The sequence below is a fragment of the Magallana gigas genome, chromosome 6 (assembly GCF_963853765.1).
Source record: "Magallana gigas chromosome 6, xbMagGiga1.1, whole genome shotgun sequence".
NCBI lineage: Eukaryota > Metazoa > Mollusca > Bivalvia > Ostreida > Ostreidae > Magallana > Magallana gigas.
In genome coordinates, this window is record NC_088858.1 from 28,230,009 (window position 1) to 28,251,738 (window position 21,730).

The 21,730-nt window shown below is 32.8% G+C and overlaps 1 protein-coding gene across 4 annotated transcripts in view; it reads right to left on the bottom strand.

Moving 5' to 3' along the window:
• Positions 1 to 21,730, bottom strand: part of LOC105326630 (integrator complex subunit 14) — a 41,016-nt gene that overhangs the window by 18,371 nt on the left and 915 nt on the right. For 2 of the 4 annotated variants that reach the window (XM_066086615.1, XM_066086611.1), the window contains exons 2-3: positions 12,920 to 13,116; positions 12,604 to 12,774 (exon numbers count right to left, since the gene is read on the bottom strand). In XM_066086615.1, coding sequence (XP_065942687.1) covers positions 12,604 to 12,774; positions 12,920 to 13,081 — 333 coding nt within the window. In that variant the 5' untranslated portion in view covers positions 13,082 to 13,116. Of the gene's footprint in view, positions 1 to 12,603; positions 12,775 to 12,919; positions 13,117 to 17,168; positions 17,242 to 21,324; positions 21,678 to 21,730 lie in introns of those variants that run through there. The other 2 variants (XM_066086612.1, XM_066086613.1) reach the window with 2 other exon arrangements.

A 21,730-nucleotide genomic window follows, 5' to 3' on the forward strand; every position in this document is an offset into this window, starting at 1 on the left:
CCTTTATCATATTAAATGAAAATCATACTTTATGATCTTGGATATTCATGGATTCTGTTTTGACACAATATCGTATATCATCTGTTAAAAAATTGTATGATAATCATATGTTCATATGTTAATCAATGCAATAATATAAAATTAAATATTGCATCCTATCATATTTATAACATATATCATATAACACAATAAAATACCATAATAAACAATGATGAGATATGATATTGTAACGTATGATATGACATTGTATTGTGTTATACGTTATTGTATTTGATCACATAATACAATATCATAATATATAAAACAATATAGTATTATAGTACAATATCATATTACATAATACATCATAACATTGAAACATATGATATTATATTGTATAAAATAGTATGATATTGTATGATACTGTATCGTTTTTTTATAATACATAATATGATATTGTATCATATGATACAATATAATTTGATATGTACAACATTGTATCATATCAAATGATACAATATTATGTGATAAAGTAAAATATTATATAATACAATATTATATTATACATATTGTATCATATGATACAATAATATATTTTACAATATCATACAAAACAATTTCATGTGATGTGATAATATATCATATTATAAACCAATATCATATTATACAATATCGTATGATACAATATTATATAATATTACAGTATCATATTATACAATTTCATGTGATATAATTATATATTACAGAAACTTATATCATATTATACAATATCGTATGATACAATATTATAGAATATACAATATTGTGTCATAGGATACAATATTATATTTTGCAATATCTTATGTTATAGTATCATGTGATAAAATAATAAATTTATAATACAATATAATATTATACCATATTATATCATAATATACAATACTATACATAACAATATCATGATACAATATCATAATATAAAATATTTAAAATTGATTCAATATCATATCATATCATATAACTTTTTATAATAATACATATGATATTATATTGTATCATATTAAACAATATTGTTTCATACCATACAATTCTATATCATAGGAATCATGTTATATCATTTATCAACAAACACATCTATCTATCGAGCAGGTTTGAGTGAGGTAGGAGATTTCTTTAGCATCCTTGGTAATGGAGATCAGGCTCTGCATCTGAAGCAACCTCTGTGTTTCATTTATAATATAGTTAAATCAACTATGCAAGCTATCATCTATAAAACATGTGACCTGTTCCAAAAAACTAAACCTTATCCAGCATCCGAAACCTATGGCTCAGATTCAGCATTCAAGCCTGTCGGGTGCATCAGTATACATAAGACGCATCTCCATGCAAGTTTGGTGAAGTTCAGACCAGTAATAACTAAGATATCATCATCAGAGGGCACTAGCAATTAAAACCTTAACCTGCTCCAGCATCCGCAACCTATGGCTCAGATTCAACATCCATGCCTGTCAGGTGCATCTGTATCATAAGACACACCATCCATTCAAGTTTGGTGAAGTTAGGACCTGTAATAACTAAGATATATTTTTAAGCATCCTTGATAATGGAGATCAAGCTCTGCATCTGAAGCTTCCTCTGTGATTCATTCATATTACAGTTTAACCAACTATGCAAGTTTGAAATAGTACTATTATCTATTAAACATGTGACCTGTTCAAAAAAACTTAACCATATCCAGCATCTGAAACCTATGGCTCAGACTCAGCATTCAAGCCTGCCAGGTGCATCAGTATCATAAGACGCACCATCCATGGAAGTCTGGTGAAGTTAGGACAAGTAATAACTAAGAAATAATCATCAGAGGGCACCTGTTTTAAAAACTTTAACCAGCTCAAAAACCTTAACCTTCTCCAGCCTCCAAAACCTATGGCTCAGATTCAGCATTCAAGCCTGTCTGGTGCATCAGTATCATAAGACGCACTATCCATGGAAGTCTGGTGAAGTTAGAACAAGTAGTAACTAAGATATAATCATCAGAGGGCACCTGCAACAAAAACTGGTCCAACAACCTTAACCTCCTCCAGCATCTGAAATTTAGGACTCAGATTCAGCATCCAAGTCTTTCAAGTCCATAAGTAGGTCCAGATGCATCATCCATGCAAGTTTGGTGAAGATAGGACAAGTAATAGCTTAGATACAGGACCTGCAACAAAAACTTTAACCAGGTCCGGACGCCGACGCCGACACCGACACCGACGCCGAGGGTATAGCATAAGCTCCCCCTGACTTCGTCTCGGTGAGCTAAAAATTGCTCAATCATACCCAATATCAAACTTGACCTGGATATTATCATGATAAACCTAGGCCTTTAACCAAATTTTATTTTATATCTGTTCATCCTCTACGAAGAAAATGAGTGGAAACTGTAAATAACTGGAATTTTCAAATGTCCAAGGGCCATAACTCAGTCGTAAAATTGCTTGATCGTACCTATTATCGAACTTGATCTAGATATTATCATGAAAAATCTGTATTCCAAATTTAATTTCAATATGTTCATCCTCTGTGTAGAAAATGAACGGAAACTGTTGGTGGACCAACCGACCGACATGCAGACAGACAGCAGCAAAGCAATATGCCCTCCCTTCTTTGAAGGGGGGGGGGGGGGGGGGCATAAAAACGAATCCACTTTGTAGATCAATAAGCCTACACACCTCAAAGCATTACCTAGTAGTGTGGCATATGAACCTTATCACATATCAATAAAGGTCCCTTAAAAGTGTCATTAAAACTGCCTTCAAAATGTTGTAATGGAATCACTTCTTGCAGATAAAAAGATCAAAAGAAGAAAGAACATGAGAATAATGGCTCATAAATTATATGAACCACAGAAACAGACGTCAACAAACTGTAATTAAGGCATGGAAAGGTTTCAAATAATTATCTCATTTTAAATCAAAGTACTGAAGAACTGACGGGAGTTGATTTTGTCAATGTTTATTTTAAAATCAATGATATGTTATTTTGCATGACAAGTACAGGTAGTTTCTGATATGTATTTGAATTACACACATTTTTATAATATGAATTTTTGGACTTTTTCGACAAGAATGTCGAGAAACCCCCATATGAATCATGTTAAATAATATTTAAAGATAAAATTAATTCAATCAAACTATGTATATCAGTCATAGAAATATTTCTTGTATGGATCCAAGCAATATTGAACTCTAGTCTGGTTCAAACAAATGCTTGGCTGACACTGTAAATCTCCGACAAGTATTTACGGAGACAGCCGAGCGTCGAGTTGAATGAGACTATATTCAACTCTGGCGTAGGAATACATACGACTATAAAAAATATTTAAATTGTTCGTACCATTTAAAATCTGACTATTTTCAAGGTATTTATAAATAATTTTCCTTGAAAAACAATGCTTTAGCATACATTTCATTGAATTTATCAATTATTTTCAATAACTAAGTCTTGTCAGCAGCAATGATTTGTGCTGAGGTCCAAACACTGTTTCACTTTCGGTTTGTCTGAGTAACTGCATAGGAGAGTTGATTAAATTAACTCCCAAAAATGTCAAAACAGTAGTACATTGAAAAAGGTCTGCTAAAATTAGTTGGTGGTTTTTTTTAAAGGGAGGGGACAGCTTATTTATATAATCCTCAAGTTTTGAATACTATGCACCAAAAATCATTCTTTTTTCTGTTGTGTTATTTAATTATACCCGCACTTTCTAAAGAAAGGTCGGGTATATTGTTGTTACCCTGTTCCGTCCGTCCGTCCATCCGTCCGTCCGTCTGTCACGTTTTACTTTCTCAAACTGCTCTTACATCTTATAAACCAGCAAACTGAACTCTTGGAGTTTGATTTGGGGTATCATGTTGTTTTGTAAAAAGGTTTCAAAAATTCTCTGTTAGTCCTGGGGGTCAAATAATTGGTAAAAAATGACGTTTTTTAAAAAAAAACCTTCTTCCTCGAACTCCTCCTACATTTTCAACAGTAGACAAATCATCTTTTGGAATATGTTTTAGGGTATCCTATAGATGCGCAATAAAGTTTCGGAATTTTCAATTTTGTCCTGGGGGTCATTTAATGGCTAAAAAATGACGTTTTTTTTTTACAAAAAAACTGGTTTCAAAAACGTCATTTTTTTTTTGCAGTAGCCAAATGATCTTCTAGAATATGATTGGGGGTGTCATGTTGAGGCGTGATCAGGTTCCAGAATTTTTTTTCTATTAAGGGGATCAGTGGGCAACAAAAAATGATGTTTTTTGGCCAAAAAAATATGGTTCCCAGAACTCCTCTTACAACTTTTGGAGTTGCTACGTCATCTCTTGGGTTATAATTGGGGCTGTCCTATAGATGTGCAATAAGGTTTTAAAAATTTAAATTTCATCCAGGGAGTCAAATAGTAGCAGAAAATTGACGTTTATCACTCAAAAAAACCCATAGATCCCAGAACTCCTCTTATGATTTAATGGAAAGACACATCATATCTTGGTATATGATAGGGACTGTTCTATAGATATGCAGTAAGGTTTTAAAAATTTAGATTTCATCCAGGGAGTCAAAAAGTAGCAGAAAGCAAAAAGAAAATGACGTTTTTGAAACAGGTTTTTTTGTAAAAAAAAAACCATCATTTTTTAGCAATTAATTGACCCCCAGGACAAAATTGAAAATTCCGAAACCTTATTGCGCATCTATAGGATACCTTTTTACAAAACAACATGACACCCCAAATCAAACTCTAAGAGGACAGATTGCTGGTTTATAAGATGTAAGAGCAGTTTGAGAAAGTAAAACACGACAGACGGACGGACGGATGGACGGACGGACAGACAGACGGATGGAACAGGGTAACAACAATATACCCGACCTTTCTTTAGTTAAGTTAACATGCAAGATAAATATGTTGACATGCAACATATTTATGTTGACATGCAACTTAGTTATGTTGACATACAACTTATAAGTTGCATGTCAACATATTTATCTCGCATGTAAACATAACTAAGTTGCATGTCGACATATTTATCTCGCATGTCAACATAAATAAGTTGCATGTTAACATAAATAAGTTGCATGTTGACATAAATAAGTTGCATGTCAGCATATTTATCTTGCATGTCAACATAAATAAGTTGCATGTTGACATAAAAAGGTAGCATCTAGCATCTTGGATGTCACAGATGGGCGATATTTGAGATTTTTTATAATTCTTATCTAATTGCAATTTTCTTGCATGTCAACATAATTATGTTACATGTTGACATACATGTAATTATCTTGCATGTCAACATATTTATCTTGCATGTCAACATATTTGATAGAAAAATAACTTGCACACAAGGGGCAGAGATATGCCACCATACATTTTCTAATGGTCAAATAAAATTTAAAAGTCAATTGTTAATTTATAAGCAAGATACAGGACTTACTATTCTTTGTCATGTAAACATTAAGGCTTGTGTCCTGTTTTTGTTTACATAGGTTCAATATCCCAGTAAAAAAAATTGTTAAAGCTGATTTGTCTATCTTTTTATTCATTTTAAGCATAAGTAAACAGTTTCTAACCTTTAACACATTCATTTTGGGTCTATAATCGCAAGTTTCACCTCAAGATTCAAAATGTTAACAAAAGTTTTGTTTACATAGCAAAGAATTGTAAGCTCTGTAAATTTATTATAACTCAGCAAATGACACTAAAATTTTGGTTGCCTATTTAAAATACATTACTAAAGCATTTTAAACATTAAAATCAGAAAAATTATTTTTGCCCGAAATCGTGACCATACCCCTTTAAAGGGAAGGTGAAGAGTTGTTTAATGTCGTTTTTGGAGAGACTGTAGGCATTCTAGATATATTTTAAAATGTTAGTCAAAAGTGGACAAAACTCCAAGATTTGTTACTTATTTCCTTCATATTACATAGAAATTGAGTTAAAAACACTAATTTTCATTGTGTCTACTAAAAATTTCAGTCACAGTACACCTTTTCAAACAAAGCTATTGTTATAAAGCATCATTAAAAGAATTTATATCTTGAATTTTATAAATCTGTAGGTATATAACTATCATTTACTAGAACTTGACCTTAAAGGAACAGCTATGGGAATGAAAATGACCCCAACTTATGCCACCCTCACACTAGGATACTAAGGAAAGAAAAATGTACGAAAAAAATTAAACAACAATTTAATCAACAAACCACAGATAATATAAAAACTGGATGGAAAAGATGTCTTGACAACTGTTTTATTATTTGGAATGAGGGTGACACCAATTAATTTAGCACTATTTTTAGATACATGTATTGTGAATAATCGGGATCCTAGAGGAAAATACACACTGTTTTCTTTTTCTGGATGATCTTATATCTGCATTCGGAGAAAATATAGCAACAGACATGCATATTACGAACCAACAGATACCCATCAATACCTTCATTTCAGTTCTGGCTATCCCATTTATAATCAACATGCAATTCCATACACCTTAGCAAGGCGTGAGTGTACCATGGTAAATGACAATGAAAGGAGAAATGGGCGTTTACATGAATTAAAACCAAGCCTGATTAAATGAAGTTATCCACAAGGAATCAGAGAATGGTATTACAAAAGTGATGGAACAAGAAAACCCTATTAATCCTCCTAAAAGCAACAGCTCTTATCCAATTTTAAAAATATTACCACAAGTTACTACAGGTAATCATAATACATGTAATAGAAATATAATTCATCTTAACAACATTCTACAAACTGATGAAAAAATGTCCAAAGTTGTGAATAAATACAACTTCATCAACAGTATAGAGTCAACTCACTTTCTTTAGTAGATAGGTGGGTCCCAGTCTTATTCACTCTCATTATTCACTCTCATCTTAAGGTATCTCACTCCTAACGTTTTGAATTCATTGCGCAGATGTTCATTATAAAATATTTCAAATGAATATGATTTTATTAATTTAATTCCCACAGAAAGATCATCATTTCATAATTACACAATATTCATAAAGAAAATCAATTTGAATTCAAGAAACAAACAATTAAGTTTTGGGGGGAACTATTTTCTCGTGCTGAAGGTTTTTATGACAAAAATGACAATTGTTTGAATTTTCAATATACTTTTCTTTTTATTATACTATATTCATTATTCACATTTTGAACATTTGATAGGTTTGTGACATGTTCTATAGGTTCTTTGTGACTTGTACAAAACTAAATTTTGAGAGAGTGACAGATGTTTAGCATAAAATCAAGCAAATATATATATAGAAAATGTCTGAATTTTATGAAGCCAAATTTTGCGAGAATTTTACCTTTGAAGCCATAATCCCAAATATAAAAGGACTATGTGTGGTTTTATGCATTTTTTGCCCCCCAAATTAAAGTTTTATGAAGGGCTTTAAAAATAAGGGTGAAGATAGTTAGAATCATTTAAAAAATAAGGGTGCAAAAGGTTATCACCACAGTGACGTCATAATGTAGAAATGAAGTCATGAAGATTTTGATAAATTGATGTTTTGAAGCAAAATATGGGTGTTTTCCGATGGTTTTTCGACTGGGAAACATTGAGCGCAGGCTTGCTCAAGTACCATTTTTTAGTATAATGTGTATAATTAACTGAAGAAAAACATATGTTAAAATCTTACTTCAGCAGACCTGCGCTCTATACTTCAGAATGCAAAATATAAAGCAAAAATGAGAATATTTTCATCTGTTTGCTTTGCGGGAATAAGGTCATATAGTTGACGTCATAGATTAATAGCAAATGAGCAATGGTGGTTAAAATCAAGATCAAAGTGATAGGCGTCCACTGTACAATGATTTTTGAAGATTTGATTTTTATAGGGCACTACCGTATTTTTCGGGGCATATGTCAATGTGGGGCATAGGCCGAATTGCTCATTTTTAGACAAAATTCAAGAAAAATCCTTAGACTAGCCTAATTGGGGGATAAGCCGATTTTCAATCGATGATTACTATAGTGAAAGTATGACCGCTGATTAAGAAAGTCACCGTATTAAGCATATACTTTCAGAATATCGATGTAGAAAGTCAAAAGAGTAATTAAAGTTATTAAATTTGCTTAACATATATATTTCAAGCAATTTTTAAAAATTAATCTGTGTTTTGTGGCTGTTTGGTCTCTTCCGTATTCGTCGGTGTATCGTTGTGTATCGTAATTTTACATAGTGTAAATTTAATTGCAACACCAACCTCCGTGGTTCTGTCTGGTAGAACTAAGTATAATATTTTACCAAATCTTTTATATTTTATTAATACCTTATTGCTAAATCTCATTTAATCAAGTTATACTTTGAAAGCTACTTGTAAATACGGGGTATGGCGTCCATTAGCTCAACACATGGTTTCATATTCAAATAGAGTTATCATCCGTAATCGCTATGAATGAGAAAACGAAATACTAAACATTTGTGTTCTTTCCATTAATTAATTAAATAGTGACTTGTCGTTATGCAGAGAAGTTGTAATGTTAAAAACACAGTTAATGCAATGAAGTGTAACGGTGTTCACTAGGCTACGTGCCCCCAGGCTGTGTTTTAGTCACGGGTTTCACACCTTTGTATATACACACGACACCAGAATACCGTTATTTCATCCAACAGAAAATTAATTGTGAAAACACATAGCATTTGATTTATTCTACACCCAAGACCAGTGATTCCTACGAACGCAGACATGAAGAATTCACCAAAATTCAGTCATATTACATTCTACTCGGTTTCGTTTTCTTTTTTACTACGCAATAATAGTTTCCAGGGTTCATACACGAACGTGGGAAAAAAATTCTTTTGATTGGGATTTGATTGGGATTGTAAAGAAATACCTTGTACAGTGCTGCACATTTTATTACTCACGATGTCATTACAAAAATTATCAACGGGACAACTATCGAACAATAGTTCAAACGGATGAAAAAAACCAACCCTCATAATAAATTGCTACAACAGTACAACGGATAAAAACAGTGGATTTTATATTTTACTGTTAAATTTTTTTAACTTTGAGTCTAAGAATAGCCGATCCCGGGGGATAGGCCGGGGCTCGCTCATCGGAGGAAAAAAATACCGGCCTATGCCCCGAAAAATACGGTATTTAAAAATTGGTTAAAATTGGGGGCAGATATTAGACCATACCGCACATAGTCCTTTGACATCACTGACCCCCATGTTTTATTATGTCAAAATGATACTGAATACATATCTAGGCAAACTGGATTAATCTTATAAAATTCTTGATATTTAAAATGTTTTTATTTCAAATTAAAATGTAACTATTATAGAAATTATCTCTTTTAAGTGCAAAAAGATCACACAAAAATTTCTGCATCTTAGTATAAATTTTATTCGTAATCCGGCCTTCTATTCAGTGTGACCATGCATTGTGCATATAATTAAAAACGATATTTCAAGAAAAAAAGTCTGCTTAATCACGCGGGTAGGTTAAGGCAACTCCGAGTTTAATGACCTTCAAAATTATGATCAATTTAAAAACTGTTTATTTTCATGAAAACAGTGCTGAATATTAATACCAAGTGAATGTGTTCACCAAGATTTTATTTTTCTACTTCGGAATCGACTCGATCTTTGAAGCTGCCGTACCATGGTATCAGGTGACAGTTAAAAATAGATCACTTTTTTACCTTAACAAAAAATCAAAAAGTGTAACACTACCCCGAAGTTCATTTGTATGTTTGCTACAATAATTCGATCGGCAATTAGTTCATGTTTATTAGTATTACTGCTAGAATCCTATTGTTAATCGCATAAAATAAATATTGTAAATATTAATCGGAAACCCTCTCAACTTCTATAATTTCATTGAAAATATTCGTATTTTTCATTTAAAACAACGAAGCACAGGATTCTAACAGCACTTTTCAAGTAGTTTAGGTCATATACCGTTGATATTTACTAAAGTCATCTTTCATAATATCCGGGGTAGTGTTACACTTTTGCCTTTTTTTGTACACTGCACTGACAGAGGAAAGGCTGGTCAAGCCATATAAATGTTGATCTGCTTACCTTATAAAACTCACTGAATAAACAAAATATCCATGTCTGTATTATCCTGATTATATCCTAACTGACACTCATCTAAATCTTAGGTATCTGTATTGAATAAATCTTATTTCGGCATTGTTTACACTGCATTCCGATGATTTGTCTCCCGACATTATCTTCTCTATTAAACATGCTTGTGACGTCATCAATGATGATTATACGTAATAGAGAGAAATCGAAGATATATTCAGTTAGAAGAGTGTCTAGTGATATTTTATGTCTGTAGTTATTGTAATTTAAACCAGAGATAAAGTTAAAATCGACAAGTTTCTGTCAGTGAGTAAAATATGACATTCTGCTGCTTATTGTGACGTCATATTGATCAGAGGAATTTGATCGCTGAGAGTTGCCTTATCACACCCGCGCAAAAATACTGACAACAAATCCTAATCAGGCTGAAATTGCATTTTAGGTGCAAAAAGGTCAAATTAAATTGGCCATAACTCAGAGGGATGAACACTGACCTCCCATTATCTTTGTATTTTTTAAGTATGTTTTGTCTACAGATTTCAATGATATACTTCTTAAGAATTCTTGAAACAAGAACATTGAGGAGTGGGATACCTTAAAATCATTTCAATTATGGTAGTTTCTATATTAATACGGTATACAATTATAGCCATTTGATAAGTCAATACATGGTTTTATAGGCCTGATGAGAATATATCGACCAATGACAAAGTCTGAGATTGATCTACTCTCATCAGGTCTATAAAACCATCTATTGACCACTATCAAAAGGCTATAATTGTTTTATTATAATAAATCTAAAACTTACACTCCTAAGAGTATATTAGTAAAATATATTAGTAAAATATTTGGTTCATGCATATAAATGTATAAGCATTGATTTCACTATTGTGGCATCATAATGTTGCATATGCCAATAACTGTATTTAGTCATGAAATTCAGGTCATATACAATCATCTGTGAAAAATGGTCGAATAGTTTTTGAAAAATTGTGTGCACAAAATTTGAAAAAGAAAATAATAAACAGTACGAAAACAACGAGGTCTTTTGCTGGAAACGGAAGACCTTAATGAATCCATAGCATCCACTGCAACACAATAAATATAACCTTCAAAAAAGTAAAATCACACCTTTTTAGGTCAAATGATTTACTCAGATGACCTATTGCTATCAATAATTGTATGTTGTCATGCATCACTATTAATTTTGAACATTTTCAACTTATTCTCTAAAATTACTGAGCCAATCTTGTGAAGGCCACAGCGTTGGGGGATCTGGAGTTTTGCTGGTCATAATGGTAATATACTGTGGCTACATAAAATTAATTTTTAGATTCTCATCCTGATATGAAAAAATATGGGGTGAATGGACGGATTTTAATTATTAATTTTTTTTTAATACCCTTTTCACCGTTCATGTTTGAGAAATAACAACTAGCTGCTGTATTCTTTAAATTGTAAATGCTTATATGAGTACACAAGCCCACATTTAATCTTTGAATTCCATTTTTATTTCAACTTAACTGTTGAAAATGCATAAAGACATTTGTATCCTTATGATAATTTTAACAAACATGACTAAAATCAAACGTAATCCACATGTTTAGGCAGCCATTAAAATGTTTTTTATTTTTTGTATACCAAGTCCAATTTTATTCCTGAAATTTTTTTCCACACAATTAAAAAAAAAATAAAAATAAAATGCATCGGGGCGGGCCATTTTCAGAGGGGCAGGCGGAGATGGCAATCTAAAAATTAATTTTATGTGGCCTTAGTGTTTGAGGTTTTGTAGAACATGCAGATTTTTGGGAAACTTCATTTCTTGGACAATGAATATTGATCATGGATGACAATTCTTAAGAATTTTATAAAACATGCAATTTTGTGTAAACCTTCCAATTTGTGGACATTAGACATTGACTGTACCTGTTATGTTTATTACTTGCCAATAATTACAGTATCTGCAACATTGTTTTTTTTTTACAAAACTGTCCCATCTTTTAGTGTGTATATCCCATTGTATTGTGCCTTTACTATTCTTTCCTATCATGCATGAATCCTATTATTTATTATTCGACTTACTCCTTTTTCTGCTGATCATATCATGTTTTCCATTTTTCAGGTACCATGTAGTTCGTTTAGTGTGTAAAGAGGTATAGAGATTTTTCCCATTATTTTGCCTATGATATAATGAGAAGTCCTTTTTCTATATAAATAGATATTGGTACCTGTAACAATGTGACAGTATGACAACAGTACATTACCTGTGCCAGTGTGACAGTGGGAGGATAGTACATTATCTGTGAGAGTATGACGACAGTGTGACAACAGTAAATTATCTGTGAGAGGGTGACCGTCTGACAACAGTACATTACCTGTAAGAGTCTGACAACAAATTGAATACATTACCTGTGAGAGTGTAACCACAGTACATAAACTGTGAAGGGGTGACAACAGTACATTACTTGTGAGAGTCTGACAACAGTACATTACTTGTGAGAGTGTGACAACAGTACATTACTTGTGAGAGTGTGACAACAGTACATTACTTGTGAGAGTGTGACAACAGTACATTACCTGTGAAGGGGTGACAGAGTTCCACTCTTCAGTGACCACAGATGACACTCCTGTCAGTGCAGCCTCAATACAAGACTTGTTGTACTCCTCCACATTATTTAGGGCAGACTTAATGGACTCATAATTTCTTGTAAATGGAACAAGCTGTTCCCACAGATATGAAAACACCAACTACAATGTCAAAATTGCCCTCGTTTATACACAAACCATATTTGATTTAAGACTAGAGTTTTCAAACGTATTTCAAATACAATATTTAAATACATATCATGGTTCGCTTGAGTAACTTAAGGAACATCTGATGTCATAGTCTTACCAGAGAGGTAAACTCCAATTTAAAGTTACTAGATAGGTAGTCTAAAAAGCTATTAATTCCATGAATAGCTAGATGCTTTCTTTGGTATTCTTCAGTACAGTCCGGAATTACGACAGGTCTGCTCATAGACAGAGACACATCAAGAGCAATTACAGTAGGCATTGTCGCCTTTTATTATGGAGTGTTTTTCTTTCAGCCTGCAAAGTGAAAAACATTCATTTGAAATTAAATTTTTAAATGAACAATATTATCATATACATGTATAATACATTCATATTTAAGAGGACTGGATGGTCATGGCCATTTTAAGGTTTTATTTACCTCGATATGAAGAAGAGCTCTGTATAAAAATATACAAAAATGCTAAAAATTTAAAGTCAACATATTTGGATTTTTATTTACGAAATGTTAGTTTATGGCCAAAATTATCATATATATCAGGGCATATCTGATGGTTAATTTGTTGGCCACCTAGCCTCCTTATTATTAATCTATCATCCTCTTAAAGGGGGCATGGTTTATACTTTTTTTTCAAATTTTAGTATTCCTAAGTGGAATGTACTTTGTTTAAATGAAAATACATTATTTCAAAATAAAAATTTGTAAATAAGAAGTTAAACACTAAAAAAATTTAGATTATATGTTCACTATGAATTTGCAGATAGAAAATTTAAGGAAAACCAGAACTTATATAAAACCGAAGTTAACAAAAACATGGCATGAACTTTGATTAAATAACAAACAAGATCCCAGGGACCACATTGCTCATCTGAGCACTAAGAGCCAACAAAAGCTTTAGACTGTATTTAGAGTATCATATACAAAATACAGTAAAAGTTGGTTATAGCAAAGTCCTACAGACCAATGGAATTACTTTATTATATCTGTAATTCGTTATATCTGTATAACGAATTTGTAATAATATCTAAAGCGAATTCACTATTAAAATGTTTCACCACACTATAATTTTTGCTCATTGAGGCTTAAAATAAAAATGCATTACTTTTATACTTAATTATTAATCGGATTGTGAATTGAAAAAAATATATGAAAATAAATTCATTCAATTGAACTATTTAGTCTGCAAACTTTTTTAAACTGTAAAGAAATTCTTTATAAAGATGTTAAATTTGGTTATTATTCACCTCTACGGGACTCAAAATCAGTTTGCTATATCCGTAAATCCGTTATTTCCGAATTCGTTATATCCGTAATATTTTGCAAAGATTTGTTACGAATTTTATCGAGTACTCGAAAAACTTCGCTATTTCAGAGAATTTGTTATATCTGTGCTTGTACTAAACGAGTTTTTCTATATTTAGAGAATTTTGATTTTCAAAGATTTTCAATTCTTTCTCCAACATATAAATTAAACATTCAGCTCCTTTTGTTGATTTACTTTTTAAGAGGGAGATTTTTGAAAGATTTTTCCTTATCTATTTCATGAAAAAATATGAACCCCCATCCACAATTGTGGCTTCACCCTACCCCTGTATTAATGAATATATTCAACAGATGATATTATTCATAAAAGTCATAAATTCCTCTATCTTTATGCATTAAAATAGTTTTTATAACAATTTCACATTCTGGTAAATATGATTTCTCTAGGAGAAAACGTATCCTAAGTCTAGGGTACATTTTCTCTTGGTTCGTTTCCTCTTGTGTAGGTTTTCTCCTGACACCCTCATTCCTACTCATTAGCTATATAAACACACTTTCATATAAAATCCAGGGAGTATATCTTAGAACAAGAGTCCCATGGGCCACATCACTCACCAACAATAGGCATGATAAAATCAGCTTCATGGAGTCATAATACAAACTATCTGGACAATGTAGTATAATACATGTTGATCCTGTATAAATAAAAATCAATTTTTTCCACTGGATATTTTATGTTTATTATCATTCCCTTTTTAGTCCCTTTGAAACAGGATGATTTTACAGTAATATCACATGTTGAGCATTGCAGCTCTCAAAAAGATCCCCAAAATTTTTTTTTGTATGGGATATAAACCTACATCAAACTCTGAACCCCTTGTGAGACCCAAACATCCAGGAATCATCCAGAAGCCAAAATCTAAAAACATTAAATAATCACCTGGCTGATTAGTTTCTGAGAAGAAGATTTTTAAAGATTTACTCTATATATTCCTATGTAAAAATTCCACCCCATTGTGGCCCCACTCTACCCCCAGAAATCATCATTTTTACAACTTTGAATCTAAACTACCTGAGGATACTTCCAAAAAAGTTTCAGCTTTCCTGGCTTACGGTATTAGTTTCTGAGAAGACAATTTTTAAAGATTTACTCTATACATTTCTATGTAGAAATTTGATCCCTAATCATGGCCCCACTCTACCCCTGGGGGTAATGATTTTCACAACTTTAAATATACACTACCTGAGAATGCTTCCACACAAGTTTCAGCTTTCCTGGCTAATTAGTTTCTGAGAAGAATGTTTTTAAAGATTTACTCTATATATTCCTTTGTAAAAAGTTGACTCCCACCATTGTGGCCCCACCCTACTCCCGGGGGTCTTGATATTTACAACTTTGAATCTTCACTACCTCGGAATGCCTCCACACAAGTTTCAGCTTTCCTGGTCAAATGGTTTCTTAGATGAAGATTTTTAAAGACTAACTCTAAAAATTCCTATGTAAAAATTCGACCCATCCCCATTGTAGCCCTACCCTACCCTCGGGAGTCATGATTTTCACAAATCTGAATCTATACTACCTTAGAATGCTTCCACAGAAGAAGACTTTTCTGGCCAAATAGTTTTTGAGAAGAAGATTTTTAAAGATTTACTATATATATATTACTATGTTAAAAATCGACCCTACATTGTAGCCCTACCCTACCCTCCGAGGGTCATGATTTTCACAAATCTGAATCAATACTACCTTAGGATGCTTCCACAGAAGAAGGCTTTTCTGGCCAAATAGTTTTAAAGAAGAAGATTTTTAAAGATTTACTATATATATTACTATGTAAAAAATTGACCCTACATTGTAGCCCCACCGTACCCTCTGAGGGTCATGATTTTCAGAAATCTGAATCTATACTACCTTAGGATGCTTCCACATAATTTTCAGCTTTCCTGGCTAAATGGTTCTTGATAGGAAGATTTTTAAAGATTTATTCTGTATATTCCTATGTTACAAATCGACCCTCCCCATACAAGGCCCACCTTACCCCCCAAAGGGTCATGATTTTCACATGTTTGAATCTACACAACCTGAGGATGCTTCCACATAAGTTTCAGCTTTCCTGGCCAAATGGTTTCTGAGAAGAAGGTTTTTAAAGATTTACTCTATATATTCCTATGTATATATTCGACCTCCCATTATGGCCCCATCCTACCCCCGGGAGTCATGATTTTCACAACTTTGAATCTACAATACCTGAGGATGCCTCCACATAAGTTTCAGCTTTCCCGACCTAATGGTTTCTGAGAAGATTGAAGATTTTTAAAGATTTACTCTATATATTTCTATGTTAAAAGTTGACCCCCCATTGTGGCCCCATCCTACCCACAGGGGTCATGATTTTCACACTTTGAAGCTACGCTACCTGAGGATGCTTCCACATAAGTTTCTGCTTTCCTGGCCTAATGGTTTTTGAGAAGAAGATTTTTAAAGATTTACTCTAAATATTTTTATGTAAAAAGTCAAACCCCCATTGTAGCCCCACCTTACCCCCAGGGGTCATGATTTTCACAACCTTAAATCTACACTACCTGAGGATGCTTCCACACAAGTTTCAGCTTTCCTGGCCAAAAGTACCATGATAAGACGATTTTTGAAAATTTTTCGAAAATTTTCATGAATTTTTAATTATCTCCCTTTGTAAGAGGGCTTGGTACTTTGAATCCCCTTAGGGTAAGGATGCTCTGTGCCCAGTTTAGTTGAAATAGGCCCATTGGTTCTTGAGAAGATGTTGAATACATGAAAAGTTTACAGACAGACGACAGACAAAATGTGATCAGAATACAGGTGACTCTCGATGGCACGAACTTCAATTGCTGGAAGTTCATGATCGCTCAAAGTGAGTCTTGGGTCCCGATTTTTTCCCCTATATAACTAAGCAAATTTACTCTTGATTTCTCGATCTCTTGATCTCTCGAAACCCTCTATCTCTCAAAGTCATACTGCAGTCCCGTTATTAATAATCGATAGTTTTTTACTCTCGATACCTCGAAGTGGTTGTTTATATCCAAGCGTTACCTAATTAACACCTACTTGGTCATTTAAATGGCTCCAGGTGTTAGACGCAGGAACCATGTCACGGTTGTTTATTCAGGCAGCACTAGCCCTGCAAGGTGATAATTGTTTGATGATTGACCATGTAGATACCTAATCTATAATTATCACTGACCGTTTTACGATAATTTGGAGATGAAGTGAAAATTAGAAGTAAATTCAGAGGAAGAGATAATTTTTAGCCATGGTCAAAATTTTAGAATTATTAAACTGTAGAAATTATGCTTATCAGCATCATTGGCACTACAATGATTATTACTGATTCAGAACAAGTTCTTACAGCTAGTGAAAGACCCGTACAGTGGGAACAATGGGTGATCATGTTGATACTCATTTATCTAATTTACGACATGTCGTCTCGCGGTCAAGTAATACTGAGCAATCGGTCAATTAGTACTGAGCAATCTGATCATCATAAAATACCGTATATAATTATAGTGTATCATGAATTTATTCAATATTTGTTTGTATATAGTTTAAATATATTCAGGTCTGTATATTGAACTGAAAAGAAAATGTTGTTTAAGCACGTGCGTAATGTTAGCACTGAATAAATGGCTTAACCATAACATCCGGTAAGACTAATTTCAAAACCTTTCGGTAAACCCTGAAAATTCCGAACTCTTGAAAGCTCGAACTCTTGATCCCTCGAAGTTTTTCCCTGGTCCCATGGACTTCTCAATTGCATAGTAAAGAGTTTTATCTTTCAAGTACATGAAGTATGCAGAACTCAAAAACCATCCAAATTTTACGCCTGCAGAATTTTATGAATTTAGCATCTAGTAATATAATAGCTCTTTAAAAAGCTGGCAAATGTACTTTAAAAATACTATGAAAAGATTCCTTAGGACTTGTTTTGTAAATTAATGCACAGAACTTGAAATGGCTGATTAATTCCGCTGTAAGGGGGGCCTAAAATGCATGGGTGCACTGCATTTAGAGGCATCCTTTTGCCTATTTTCCTCATGTTATAAGGACGACAGACCTAATTCACAATGCGCAGATACATTGCGCACCTAAAAGTAGTGATTGTAATGAACACTGAATTCTCAATATTACGTCACAATCACCAAAACTCAATGAAAAATCACTTATGACGCAATATATAGCTGTTCAACGTCATCAATACACACTTTGATATTGAGTGTAGTGGGCGACCTTGCTATCATTTAACATGCTGAAGTACGCTTTTCAACATTATTTAGCATGCACAAATTTTGTAAGGGGATGTCAAAGTTCTGTAATGAGTTTTATATTAGCTCATGATATTTATAAGCATCTACATAGATTATTTAACAGAGTTTGAGCCAGTGAACAAATCATTTACATTCCGATCCGCATCAATACTCGTATTGAGAAAATATACAGTGGCCTTCGGGTATAACGAGATGCTGGGGACATAGTTTTATATCTCGTTATAACCGATACTCGTTATATCCGAGGTTGACATTTTCCAAGGTGGCACATGATCATTGTTCTTTACATTTCAAATAACGTTTATAAACAAGGGATAATAAAATAAATAGTATAATTTATTCTAATTTTGTTGAAAAATAACATACTTACAGTGTATTCATGTAAATGACCATGGAATAAATACGTGTACAATCTATAAACACGTGTTACTTTCACTTCACAAGAGACAAAAACTGTGTGATGGTCGGTTGCTTTTTTTAAAAATTAATTCTTCGGTAAGTTTTAATAACGTCAATCAGTTTTTGTAAAGCACTTAATGTGGAATCTTCGATGTCTGTTTTCTGCATGAAGAAGGTTTGAAAATCGTTACCGCATTTAATGCATCTTTAGTAGAAAATTCTCAAAGTTTTGCCAACACACCAATGTCATCACCACCATTTTCGGTTTCTGTCTCGTCATCATATTTAATTTCAGCCTGAATATAACTAACTTAGTATCTCTGTCGAAAATTAATACCGTAACCAGTGAATCAACACCGACATAATGGGAAGGCTCAATGTCGGTATCGCTATTTTTACAGTCACACGCTTTCTCCACAAGTCCGCTTACTCTTCCAAACTTTCTAAATCTTATTTTTTTTAATTGTAATAAATGTACTCGAAGTTAATCCATAGTCCTTTGCAATTTCACTCTTTATTTTTAATTAATTGTTAACTATTTATAAATAAGTCCTATTACTTTCCTTTTCTTTTACTTCGAAGCCATGACTGTGAACATTGCAGTAAAACAACTCATCATTATTTCTGAATACTTTTAATCTATTGCCCTGTGTATACATACCCGTGAAAATTACATGGCCATACCGTTAGTTACCTGGTACCAGCGTGTGCAATCAGGCGTGCCGCGAGTACCTCGTTATATCCGATAGCACTTACAACTAATGGGCACAAATTTTACCTCATAATATACGGAGTCTCGTTATAAACGATCTCATTATATCCGGAATTTTTTAATAGGAAATAATAAAGAAATAATTTGGGACCAAACAATCATCTCGTTATAAGCGGTACCTCGTTATATCTGAGCTCGTTATACCCGGAGGCCACTGTAGTAAAATTGTCCCTGTGCTTAAGTTTTGAAGTACAGTGTATCTTTTTAAAAAAAATGTGTAGCAAACTCTAATAGTCCTTCGCTTTCATAAATCACCTTCGAAATGATGTACAAATTAGCCTTTTTCTTAGAGTTTGCACAGTACTTTAATGAACAATTGATGCATCGCACTTTGACATGTACCCCAGTACAAAGAAATTTGATGACATGGTTATTTTTTAAATGATATTTATTCAAAATCATAATGGGCGCGCTTGATTTAGCTTAACTTGGTGTACACCAGTGCACATCGGTGTAAACATTTTGTATTAATTTTTGTATATCAAGTGCACTTAAAATGTTTAGTGTACATGGTGTAGGGAAGATAAGAAATATAAGAAAAAGGATGCTGTTTTAACAGGGAATTTGATGTTCAGCAACAATCCAAGGTTTTTTTTTTATTTGAAAATAAACACATTTCAAATTAAATGGCTTTCATACAAAAGACAATTAACTTGCAACTTCTATTCCGATATACTACTAAAAATCATTTGTCAAATTTCCAATCATATTGGTTTCAGTGCTACACCCAACAACACATGCCCCTCACTCGGTGTAGAAAAGTGTACACCCGGTGTACACCTAAATGCTACACCACTGCACTTGATTTACAAAAGTGTACCCGGTGTAAACCTTTTTGGAAAATCAAGCACGCCCAATATAAGTAATGTATTTCAATTTGGATAGAAAATCTATTGCAGATTTTTTTTTAAATTTTTAATTATTTTTTTCTCTGACAAGAATGCTTTTCCCCCTGATGTTCAATTGAAAAAGAAAAGTAATGCACATGTAATATTTTTTGTAATGTTCCCTACTAAAAATCTAATAGACCCCTTCACGGTAACTGCGGTACTGCTCTCTTGCAGGGCAAATTGATATACTTTACCAAAATTTTAGTGAGTAGATAATTAAATGACGTAATTGAAACAATTGACGTTACGTCATATTTCACCAAATTATGTCATTTTGCCCTGCAAAAGAGCAGTCCCGCAGTTACCGTGAAGGGGTTAATTCGATTGCCATGTTATGTTTTGATTGATTGATATATCTTTGGTAACTCTATCTCCTTAATTGCCAAATGAATTATCTTAATAAGTTACAAGTGCATTATTCTCAAATATTAACAAAATTCACACACACACACACATATATATATATATATATATATATATATATATATATATATATATATATATATATATATATACACACACACACACACACACACACACACACACACACTATATTACTTATTAGGTTAGTTACTGACTCACTACGGAAATATATTGGGTTGATCAATCTCATAGATGGCGAGGCGAAGCTGAGCCTTCTATGAGATTGATCAACCCAATATATTTCCGTAGTGAGTCAGTAACTAACCTAATAAGTGTTTTGTTTTCTCGAGGACTTTCAAGCGACATATTTATTCACAAATAGCGATGATCTACGCAAAGCCATGTACAAGATGCCTTACATCTCGTCCAATTTAACTCATTTAAACTCTTCAAAATTTTCAATTTCACCTTACAAATACTCTTTCAAAATCTTTGCTTCACCCATGTTTACTTACAATGTTTTGTTGCTATTCAATTTTAAATGTTTTCTCCCTTTCCTCTGCAGAGATTTGAGCAAATTTCGACGCTGCCATTTTGTTCTGCTCCAGACAAAACAATGTGACGTCAATATTCGAAGGGCAACTACTTTAATCTTAAAGAATTTCAAAGGGCAACTACTCCAAATACTTTAAGAACTTACGGCATGCAGTTTATGTATAAAATACTACGAAATGTCGAAATGAATAAGCGAAGCGTCGACCAATGACGGCCATATTGCCTAATATTATTTCTCACAGAACAAATATAGAGATATATGAGGCAATCACGTGCTATGTTTAAACCAATGAAAATGTGACATTTCAGTCCAAGGGAAAACAAATATATATATATATGTTAATTTTCTTTATAATATATTTTTAT